This window comes from Phaseolus vulgaris, chromosome 4, assembly GCF_051622355.1.
Source record: "Phaseolus vulgaris cultivar YP4 chromosome 4, ASM5162235v1, whole genome shotgun sequence".
NCBI lineage: Eukaryota > Viridiplantae > Streptophyta > Magnoliopsida > Fabales > Fabaceae > Phaseolus > Phaseolus vulgaris.
The window spans coordinates 45,280,806-45,292,420 of NC_143501.1; the positions used below are offsets into that span (position 1 = coordinate 45,280,806).

At 31.5% G+C, this 11,615-nt stretch overlaps 1 protein-coding gene across 10 annotated transcripts; it reads left to right on the forward strand.

Moving 5' to 3' along the window:
* Positions 1-2,985: 2,985 nt before the first annotated feature.
* Positions 2,986-11,346, forward strand: ASHH3 (histone-lysine N-methyltransferase ASHH3). 10 transcript variants are annotated; one of them, XM_068646885.2, is made up of 15 exons: positions 2,986-3,220; positions 4,885-4,912; positions 4,997-5,053; positions 5,582-5,711; positions 5,942-6,056; positions 6,716-6,815; positions 7,335-7,413; positions 7,499-7,670; positions 7,761-7,841; positions 7,960-8,086; positions 10,000-10,027; positions 10,159-10,240; positions 10,375-10,420; positions 10,506-10,589; positions 10,821-11,346. In XM_068646885.2, the coding sequence occupies exons 3-14, from the start codon at positions 5,036-5,038 to the stop codon at positions 10,572-10,574; spliced, it is 1,047 nt and encodes a 348-aa protein (XP_068502986.1). In that variant the 5' UTR covers positions 2,986-3,220; positions 4,885-4,912; positions 4,997-5,035; the 3' UTR covers positions 10,575-10,589; positions 10,821-11,346. The 10 variants fall into 10 exon arrangements, with proteins under 10 accessions (XP_068502986.1, XP_090157247.1, XP_090157248.1 ...); XM_068646883.2 differs by having other exon boundaries at positions 3,006-3,220; positions 7,960-8,110; XM_068646882.2 differs by having other exon boundaries at positions 3,086-3,220; positions 5,010-5,053; positions 7,960-8,110.
* Positions 11,347-11,615: the final 269 nt, after the last annotated feature.

Here is an 11,615-nt window from a genome sequence, read left to right on the forward strand (position 1 = left end):
AATTTATAAAAAGATAATTACGATAAAAACCTTGACCACACTACAAAAATAACTACTCTCTCTCTCTCTCTCTCTATATATATATATATATATATATATTATTTTGTTTTTTAAGATTTTAATTATTATGAAGTCTAGTAACTCATGTGGCACCTTTGTGACAATAATTTTTCAACTGAAAAGGGATCCCAAAATGTTTTGAGTGACATTGAAATTCCAACTTCAAACTTGGTTGTCTTGAATTGCCATAATTTCTGTGTTTCCAAAATACATGACAATAACCAAGTTTGTCATCTGGTGCATGATGGTACAGTGACCTGTTTTGTTCTCTGTGGATTCTATAATGATGAAAGTAAAATTAAATATTATGTACCTCACTACTAAGTTTGGATACCCCACTGTTGATGGGGCCAAAATAAACTTTCTAGATATAAATTACATGCTTTAATAGAGCTTAATAGAGCATAGTTAACCTATGTAGGAAAATCGAGATACAAGTAGTAGTGTATCATATTATGAATCGTTAATCGTTTCTATCGTGAATCATAATATTCATAAACATTAAAAATTTAATATATACTTAAATATATAAGATATGTATACATGCAAGATACAATAAATTATATATATATATATGCATATATATATACCTCACAATTTCACTAAAACAACCTCTAAAAAAATAATGTGGTGCATACATGTTATTAAACAAATTTTGTCTATCTTTTTTTATTTACTCATTTTTTAAAATCTACACTGATTCACACAATACGGAATCGTTTTCGTTCCACGATTCAGCGATTCTTCGTGCGAATCGCACGATACAGCTAAGATTCAGGGACAAAATAGATTCTTCAAACGATTCGTATCGTGGGAGGGTGAAACCGTATCGTTTCGTACTATACGTATCATGAATCGTAAGATACTAACTACTGTGGTCCTAACACTGATATTAGTATAATGACTAATGTTAATATTTATTCACGTTGAATAAATATAGGTTTTGAAAAGTATTTATTATCATCAATTACTATATCTCTAATAGTAACGCATAGAAGTACCTTTACAGGTACACCACTCTCCACTTGTTAGATATAATATTGTTAGTGCAATTACATAGTTAATATTTTCTGTTTTAGTAGCTTCATTACGTAGGTATTTTCCTTTTAATAAATATATGTTCTAACCCTATGTAACATACTGAATAAAGAATAATATTTCTTTACCATTTCTCTCTCACTCTTCTTGATACACTTACACCTCTCGAGACTTAAAACCAAGAACACTGATATCACGACAAAAACAACTAGAAGAACAAGATATTCATGGTATACAAGAACATTAGTGTCCAATGTGAGATTGAAAAGGATTGCAAAGAACTTTATGACAACTACGAAAAGTCGAGCTAACCAACTGAGAAACAATGAAAATGGGCATGTGGCGCTACTCATGACCCTCCAGAGCAAGATGATCAAGATGAACGAAAGAATGAGGAGAAAATTTGAACCCTCCGTCCGAGATTGAGAACTAAGAACAGTGTGACCACCACAGAGATAATCAGAAAAATTAGACCTTCTTGAATCAAATTAAGATATATTTTTGAGATGTGAAAATAAACACCTTAATTTAAAAAGAAAATTGAATTATCTAATCAATCAATAAAAACACATATATGCTACATAGAAGAGGAATTGCATAGTTTAATCATTTGTGTAATAATTTTTGCTTTTCATAAATTATTGTGAGTGAGGTCTATTTAGTTTGGGAAGTGCACAACACAAAGTCATACTCTTATGTTCCTTCTTATTCGTCTAATGTTTTTGGTGAGAGTAAAAGCATAGCCATAAAAGTGCATTCCTTTTGACAAAGGCAAAGTAGAAGATATGGAGAGAAATAACCACAATGACCCATGTGTGTACCTCTCATGGTGATTGATAGGAGGGAATGCTTTAAAAGTTTCAAAGGGTCCACAATCTCTAACTTACATGGATTAAATTATTTTAAAGATATCAAAGTATGATTTTTTTCATAATATTATAATCTCTTCCTCTCTTTTAATGACACCTTGAATTAGCCTTAAAAACATTTTTAATTGTCATGTTTTTCCAATCAATGTTTAATTTTCAATTTAATGCAACATAACAATAACTAAAAAAAGTCTTAAAGAACTCAAAATAAAAATGGTGGAGTGTCTATTATTGTTACTCCATTTAAGAATTTTGTATGATTTAATAAGGCTATTTACTTATGCTAATCACATAAAAAATGTATAAATAGTTATTCTAAAAAAGACATTTTTGTGTGTGAATATACTCAAAAGTACTTTTGCATGTAAGAAAACTTCTCGATGATAATTTCAGATTATATAATATTTTAAGAAATCTAAACAAAAACATTAGTTCTTTTTTTAAAAATAAATAGTAATTTTGTGTTTCTGAAATTTGGACACGAAAAATTAAAGCATACACATGCATCATTCATGGTAAGTGTCTGTTTCATAAGTTCAACAAATTTTACAGTTTTACATAATAATAAATTTATTTACTTTCACATCATTACAGCATTTAATGATAACTAAACTCCCCAAAAAAATCCTTGATATTTTATTTCTCTTTAACAAAATAATCTTTATTTTAATATAATTTGTCCATTATTTTCAATTCAATATGTTGTAGTTTTTATATTCTTTTAACTTTTATCTTCGATTTAAATATTCTTTTACTATTTTAATTTTCTAATATGAAAAAATATAATTCTAGTTTAATTATAATATATATATATATATATATATTAATGAGTTGATTGAATCTAAACTTACATATTCATTTAAAGTATTATTAAAAAAACATTTTGATTAGTTAAAATATAAAAAAATGTTTCCGAATTAAACTGAAATGAAATAAAAAACACTATCATAAAATTAAATATTATTAAATACATACAAGTATTAAAATGAATATATATATATATATATATATATATATAATATTAAAAATGAAAGAACCCTATTTTGGTGGCTAAGTTCTGAATCAGATGTAGAGTTTTGAAGTTTGAAAGCTTTCAACTGAGATTCAACCAACGAGTGCCTTGACAGTTTTTTGAGTTTGTCATATATATATATATATAGATATATATATACACATATATGTAAATATATGTTTACACGGTCAATTCCATTTCGTTTCCAATCTCAAATTGTTCTTCACCAACCCCATCTCAGGTTCTCTCTTCTTCTTGTCTTGGATTATGCATATATTTCCTATTTTGCCCCTCTTTCTCACTGTACTTATTCTGCTTCTACGATTCTCTTTTGCATTCTCGCTGATTCCATTCCAACCCTTTTGTACTTCTCAACTTTTTTACACTGTACTTACTACCATTCGCCACAAAAAAAATTTCATGGGTTTGAGCCAAATTTTGTTTTTTCTTGCTATTTCTTGCTTCTTGTTCTGTTTCTCTGTTTAGTTTGTAATTCCCGTTCCTTCGCTGGTTTCCTCACTCTGTTGTGTTTAATTCTGCGGAAAGAAATCTGGGGCAGGAAAAAGTTTGAATTTTTCAGTTGCTTAGTTTTTTTTTCTTTGAGGATCTTATCTTGGTTGGGTGAAGGGCAAAGTAGTAGAAGAGGGTGGGGGAGGGGAGAATCGTGATTTGAAATGTAGGATATCAATTGTGATTTGTGAAATAAGGGGAGAAAAAATAGTGATTTGTGAGGAAAAAAAAAGGGGGGAAAGTTTGAATTTTTCAAAAAAGTTATTTTTTTGTTATGTGAGGAATTTTCTTGTCTTTGAGTTAAGGGAATAGCATAAGAGGGAACGGGGGTAGGATAATTGCTACTTGTGAACGTAGGATTTCACTGTTGTTACTCCATTCTAAATTTTCAGAACTTTGTTTCCTCTCTTTTTTCTTTGCCTTCCATACAAATGAAAAGTAGTAAGAAGGGCTACAAAAGGAGACAGATATTCGTTAATTTTTTAATGTTTGTGGGAAAAAAATGTGCTTATATGAGCAATTGGCTGTATTAGGAGTAGTACTTGTCAAGTGCAAGATAATGAAATAGTTGAAAGATTAGGTAATGGGGGAGATTTTGAAAGGAATAAAAATTTCAAATGTCAACAGATTGCAAGTTGGGGAGAAGAAGGGTGGGGGCGGGGGGATAGGTGTATTCCCCCAAATATGGGTCATGGGTTTAGTGGAATTAATGAAAGGCAGATACTTGCACTTTAGGGGATTTCTTCTGAATGGGAATTAGGAAATTAAATTGATCCTTGCTGGTGTGTATAAACCAAACCCTGTGTATGTGTGCCAAGGTCCTTTTAATTTTTCAATTTAATATTAATTTAAATTTCTTTTAAGTTCTCCAATACTGGCACTTATTTCTGCATTCAAAATTCAAAATTGTGGAATTGGTTAACAGATAAAGTGCAGATCATTAGTGGTTAAAAAATAAAGACTTTGAGGTTTTCTGTTCATTTTAAATTATTTAGTGCAACACCCGGAGGAGTTCCCTTTACAGATTAAGATGGCATGGTAGTAATAATTCATTATGAATCTCAATTAAAAAAAGTTGGTGTTAGCAGATAAATTTGTTTTATATTTTTTAAAAATTTCATTTTGCAATTTTTTTCATTAAGTATTCTTTTGTGCTTCAATTCCCAACTTTACTTGTCAAGGAATATGTAGTGAACCATCTTTCTGCTGCTTATCCTGTCTAGTTTCTGTTTGCCATGGCCATGACTAATATATGCGTGAAAAATTGATTTATTTATTTTATGTGTGTGTGATTGAGGATGCTAATTTTGATTTATTGATTTTGAGACTTCAACATAGGGATAAATTTTGGTGTTTTACTTTGCTTAAAGCTGATACATTTTTTCTTCATTGTAGGCAAAAAGTATGCCTTTGAAGGAATCAAGTAAGTCTTTTTGGTGGATTTTGTGGTATTGATTTTCAGTATCTGATTTATGGTTTGAGCTTCTATTGAGAAACTGAGATACAGGTTGATCACATAGGAATATCAAGTACTCTATCAGATTTCATGCCTGCCATGAAAAAGGTTGTTTGGTGTTGTTGTAATACCTTTGACTTGACTAATCCTTCTCTTATGTTCTTTTAAATATTATGTGATGATGCTGGGGGATTGCACATGTAAATAGAAATTAGTAACAAGAATTTGCTATTAATTGTGTCATCTCTCTCGCTCTCTCAGCAATTATTGGTCAAAGATAATAATTTTTACCTTTCAATTTTGAATGAGTATCCCCTTTAAACTTTTTATTTTGAGAATGATAGCATTGTTCTCTTGTGGAAATAAGTTTTAACTGAAGTTTTATAAAGCTTTTATTTGCCTCTTTCTTGCTGTTTATATATCTTTAGTTGGTCCTTTTAAGTTAAGATGACCTTTTTAATCAAACAATTTATTTTGATTTTGATGGGTTTTTCTTATCAAATTTTACTTTTTTTATAGAATATGTTGTTGGTAGTCCATTGCTATTGTGTTAGTCAAGTCAATAAGAATTTTGCCTTTTGAATGAATTGTTGCATTTGTTCTGTAGTTGAGTTCCTTTTCTTTCCTGTTTAACAGAATTCTGAGCAGACTCCTTTTGGATCTGTATTCAACAAGTTGGTGAAGGAGCTTGGAGAACCTGTTGACTTTGAACTTCCAGATTGGTTTAATAAATCGAAGCCAATGCAGTACACCTATATAAAACGCAGTATCCTTCGTATTTGTTCTGAAATGTTCACAGTAACTGTATATCTTTCATGTAGAGCAGTATGGTTTATAAGTGAATTTGCATGTGTTGTTAACCCTGCTTGAATGCTAAGTTGTTTTTAATTTCCTCATTGCCTCTGAATTATGTAATCCTGTTTTACTTAGTTGTCTGTTTAGATGGTAGCTGGAGTTTTAGATAATCTTCTATATTGTTTGTTTTACAAATTTAAGATATATATCTCACTAAGAAGGTCAAGAGATCCCGGTTTGATGACGATGGAATATTCTGTTCCTGTGCTCCTTCAGCTGGATCTACTAGTGTATGTGGTAGAGATTGCCACTGTGGGTAAGTATTCCATTTGTATGTGCTTTAGGGCAATTTTTATGTGTTTATTCTCATTTTAGTACATTCAGACTCCATCTTAAGTAATGTTCCTGAATCTACCTTAATTTCTATTATTTATTTGTATTTATAAAGTTTAGTGTCCAGTCAACCATCCAAAATCATCGTTGTTTTTTTTTCAGAATTTTTTTTTTGGTGTCTGTCTGTGTACTTGTGTTTCAATAAGCTGTATAGTGTAGTTAACTAAGTCTGCATAAGCAAGTTTAGTTCATCAAATATGGTCACTATTGGTATTTCTGTATATTCTCATTGTTGCTTGATCTGAGCCTTTATAATGGTTGTTTCCCAAGGTAGCATGCTGCATTCCTCGAACCCCACAAAACCAATAAGGAATGGGATGGTGTACCTTTAGATTCCATTAGTTTAAGAGAATAGCATGTACTTTGACTAGTCAGGCCAGTTTTTAGCCTTCTGAAGTGGTGTTATGTTTAAAATGGCTGGAAGTGTTATTGTTTCTAGATTTTGTGGGTGCACCTAGTTCTTTGTTTTATTATTTAATACAAAGTCTCTACTTGTTTATTATATCATATAATATTACAGATGCAAGTATATCAGCATAATTTTAAGTCATAATTCATTCATTATGTTGACTGTTTCGGTAGGATGCTTCTGTCTAGCTGTTCATCAGGCTGTAAATGTGGGAGCTCTTGTCTTAACAAACCATTCCAGAATCGCCCTGCGAAAAAGATGAAATTGGTTAAGGTATAAATTTCTGGCTCAGGATTTTTTTGTTAAAATATAGTTCTCAAAAGTTATTCCTGTATTTTTCTTTTCATTGCAAAATCATGATTCTGTTTAGAGGTCGTTGAACCTTGTTTAGGTAATGTTTGCATGTGTACTGCACTGACATGTTTATGTAATTTTGCTTCTCTTGTTTTTCATTTTATTTTGTGTATATATTGCAGTGTGTTTCTTTACATTTTTTTGTCTTGAAAGTTCTTTAGACTTATTCTAGTCAGTTTTGCTAAAGAAACATATAAAACATTTACAGTCATAAAAGTAACTTTGAAATTTTGAAAAATAATAACTATATTCCTTTCTTAATGTCCTTATTCTCCCTGCTCTTTCTCCACCACTTTTCTATCATCACAACACAATACTTTATTTTTGTTCTCATGGATAGATGAGTTTATTCTAGTTAGATTATTTGAATTTGTATAATCACTTGCATTTCTCTTCTAATATCTACACTTAACATGATGAGGTTTAACGGTTCTGTAGACTGAGAAATGTGGTTCTGGAATTGTGGCGGATGAAGATATCAAGCTTGGGGAGTTTGTTATAGAATATGTTGGAGAAGGTGATTGTTTTCCTATGATATTTATAAAATGAGTTTTTACTTAACTATTTTGAAAGCTACTTATGAGTGTTGCCTTTCTCAACAGTTATTGATGACAAAACATGTGAGGAAAGGCTTTGGAACATGAAACATCGTGGGGAAACAAACTTCTACTTATGTGAAATTAATCGAGATATGGTGATAGATGCAACATATAAGGGAAACAAATCAAGATACATCAACCATAGTTGCTGCCCCAATACTGAGATGCAGAAATGGTTTATTACTAATTTTTTTATTTGTATGATGATGTTGCAGCAGGATTTAGACATTTCCTGTAATACGTGCATTTTTCCCCATTTTTTAAGGATAATTGATGGTGAAACAAGAATTGGCATATTTGCTACTCGGGACATACAAAAGGGCGAACATCTGACTTACGATTACCAGTATGAGCACTTTCCCGTTTCTTTGCTTTACACACCCTTTAAGTTTTGGTGTTGTTGGTTTCTCCTGAGTTATGCTAGCATGACTCTGGCTGGCTGGTAGTTTCTAACTACTTTGCAGGTTTGTTCAATTTGGTGCAGATCAAGATTGCCACTGTGGTGCTGCTTCGTGTAGGCGCAAATTGGGTGTCCGACCTACCAAGCCTAAAATGTCTTCAGATGCTGCATTAAAATTAGTTACATACCAGGTGGCTTCATCTTCTCGTGAAAAAGTAGCCATTCTATTTATGCTTCTCTCTCTAATCTCCATGACACTTTAATTATAACTAAGTACTATAAGTTAGATTATTTCTGTGACTTGTCCTAATAATCAGATGTACTAGCTAAGATTTTATTTGTGAAAGGTGGTTAGTCCTGTATCACAATTTTCCTAATCATAAGTTCAAGAAACAATGATGTAACATTTTTTATGCTTTGGGTTTATGTTGGGAATTTATTATTTGTTTCGTAAGTTATATATCATTTCAGTGCTGCATTTTTACATTAAAAAAAATAATAAAAGAACAAACTCCATTATTTTGTAAAAGAATTGAGGGTAAAGGACTAACAGGAGGATTAAATAATGCTGAGTTTGATCACTACTCAAGCCCATAGGTGTAACTGAATGAATTGTTAGGGCATGACTTTTTTGGTATGATGATACAATTGGACATTGCAATATATATATCGGCTGGGCTGATTAACAGTCTTTTACAGGGAAACAAATCTGTACATAGATTAGGGAGATAAAAGGAAACAATGGGGACAAATTTTGAGTTAAATCTACTCTCTCTTAGGTCGGTGAATGCCAAAATTATGTCAAAACTGTTCTTTAGGAAATCCTTTGGTTTGAAACACTAAAGGAACATTTTTATGATATTGAACTGGGTTGTGTGCAATACCTGTCGCAAAATGGCTTCATACTGCCTGAAAGTCTGCATTGACACATGTCCTCACAACATTTTGTTTTTTTCTTCTGTCTGTCACTGAATTATACTCCTAAAAGCATACAGTAAACTGTGAGGTGGATCTCCTGAGTAATTGGTTACATTTTTAAAGCCATCCAGTGGTACTGACACTATACAGGGATAGTGCATAGTGGAATGTTACTATTCTAAACTTCTTTATAATTATAGCTATTTACATATAAATTCTCAAAAACTATGATATTCATAATTAACAGTAAAAAGCCATTTAGGTGTCTTGAACAGAACATATAGATGCCAACCAAAGTCTAAAAGTCCTTTTTTTGGAACCAACGCATAGCACTGCCATTGTGGCTGCTACCATTGTTGTTCAGCCCGCTATTTCATTAGTTATGAGAGCTACAGAAATTTGCTCCGCTATAGAAGCCCTTGTTGTGGCACTTGGCCACTCTGCTCCGCATCTATTGCGCACTGTTTGAAACCCTATTGAGCATCCGTAAATTATCTTAATAACAAATAGAGAAAATTTATTGCTCAATAGAGAATCAGAGAAGAGAATTGGAGTTCATTGATATTCATTTCCATAAGCTCCTTCTAGGAGAGAAAAATAGGAAGAAAATTTGAAATAAATCTCTTCCTGAGCTTAATCTGTAGTTTTCTAGTATAGTTTTTCTATTTTTTTTCTATATTTTTAACTAGTGCATAAGCTAATTTTAGTTTACGAAAGAGTTAAATTTATCTTTTTCTTCATATTTTTCTTCTCTAAAAGAGCTTATGGAGAAGCTCATCCAAACAAACCCTAACAATCTAACAACTTAAAGGCATTTTAGATACTGATAAGAACTTTAGGAAAATTGACAAGAACTTTACTGCTGTGTTAATTAAGGAGGGAGAGCCCAAAGTCCTATCATAGTACTCTCTCTGAGAGACAGTGACTCACTCTATGACACTTCACTCTACTTCTTTGTTGGTAACCTTTTTGAGATATCAACAACTGACTCTAATACCAATTAATTAGAGACTTGGTGAACTACACCAAAAAAGCTTGCCTTAAGGGGGGAGAATAAGCACTTAAACTACTGAGCACATTCCATACTACTAATTAGCATAATCACTTCTATTGAATTTAGTATATACATGTATATTAAGTTATAAAATCTGTTTTGCTGACTAATTGTGTACTTTTGTCTGGACAGGTTTATCAGAATGGACGTTTGCAAATTGGTAGGTTTACTTGCTAGTCATTTCCTATTTTTTTTCTTCTAGAAGTAAATATGCATAAAATCTTGATTAGTTTCTTTTAATTTATCTTCTATATATAAAATACCCTTTCCCTGTTGTACTTGGTTTTTCAGGAAGTTCTCGTGTTGACCACCGAAAATGCTTACATAATTGCATTGGTGAAGTTATTAGGATAAAACGCTTTGAAAAGGAGAGGTATGTTAAAATTGTCCCTTTTGTGGCACTGTGTCGTATGAAGCTTATGTATGTACGTTTTCTTAAGTTAACTAACTTGATGAAGTCATAAGTACACTATATCCTTAATCATTTCCATTCTTAAAATGCTACAGGTTTGGAGTCATTAAACGATTTGATAAATATTCTCGAAAACATTCAGTAAGGGATTTCTTTGTCTGGATTTTGACAATTTAGGTGAAATTTGTCATCAAATATGAATATGTATTTATTTTTGCTTTTGCAGATCATGTTTGAGGATGGTCGTGTTGAACTTTATGACATGTCAAAAGAGGACTGGGAACTTGTGAGATAGTGATGCAATTGTTTGGTAGGAACTACTCTGTGAATACTTCTTTTGCATGATTTATTTATCTGCATGACATTCTGATATATTGTATTTTAATTGGTATCTCTCCAAATTGACACACTTTAGTTTGATTTGTCGACTTGGGAAATGGTGAAATAATTTAGTTGGTCTGATTTTAGTGTATATGTTTATTAGGGCATGTTATTTAGTTTTGAATATATTGAGTACTTAATACCTGTGTGTGTTGTTCAGGTGCAGGTGAAAGGAAGTGAAAAAGTGAATTGCAGTCATTATTCTTTCATTGCATGTGCATAATTCTTGTTGTTGCTCTGAAGCTCTGATCAACAGAATATGAAGCTGGATATATGAAAACACAAGTCTTACTGATTGAAGATATTAATAAGTTTTGTTTTCTACTGACAAACTGTATCGTATTAGCCTAGATGATTGTTGTTCAACGTACTGGAAATAATCCTTGTATTTTTTAGAATCCTAAGTACTCTCTAAAATGAGAATTCATCATCTTAGATATATTTGTAGTTGTTGTTTCAACTGTATTCTTTTACTTCCTAATTTTCGAGTATAAGGTTATCAGTGATAATGGGGGAGTTCAGATGAAAAAAACAAGGAAAAACTTGTTAAATATGGCATTACTCTTTGATCAATGCTGATGACTGATAAAGTGGGGCACATTATAATCTTCCTCTGACTTGTATTGTAAGAGTCATTTTAATTGTTACATGTAAAATCAGTGTTTGACTGTGTTGCATTTATTTTCTATTATTGAATGTTACATGACCAATGCAAACACTCTGAAGTTGTTGCATACATGTTTGGATATACATGATCCGTCTACTTATGAGATCATCTGAGAAGGAATACATACAATAACTTATGAGATCATCTGAGAAGGATACCTACAATAACTTATGAGATCACCTGAGAAGGAATACCTACAATGACAACTTTATATTTAATTCACTAAATATGTTTCACAATTATATACTATGTAAATTCTAATATGGGAGTAACTTTTACCTTATGCAT

Excerpts from the sequence above, each read along its gene's own strand:
- ASHH3 (XM_068646882.2), top strand. Across the intron at positions 5,054-5,581 it reads TCATGCCTGCCATGAAAAAG|AATTCTGAGCAGACTCCTTT; the intron begins GTTGTTTGGTGT and ends CCTGTTTAACAG. Across the intron at positions 8,111-9,999 it reads CTTCATCTTCTCGTGAAAAA|GTTTATCAGAATGGACGTTT; the intron begins GTAGCCATTCTA and ends TTGTCTGGACAG.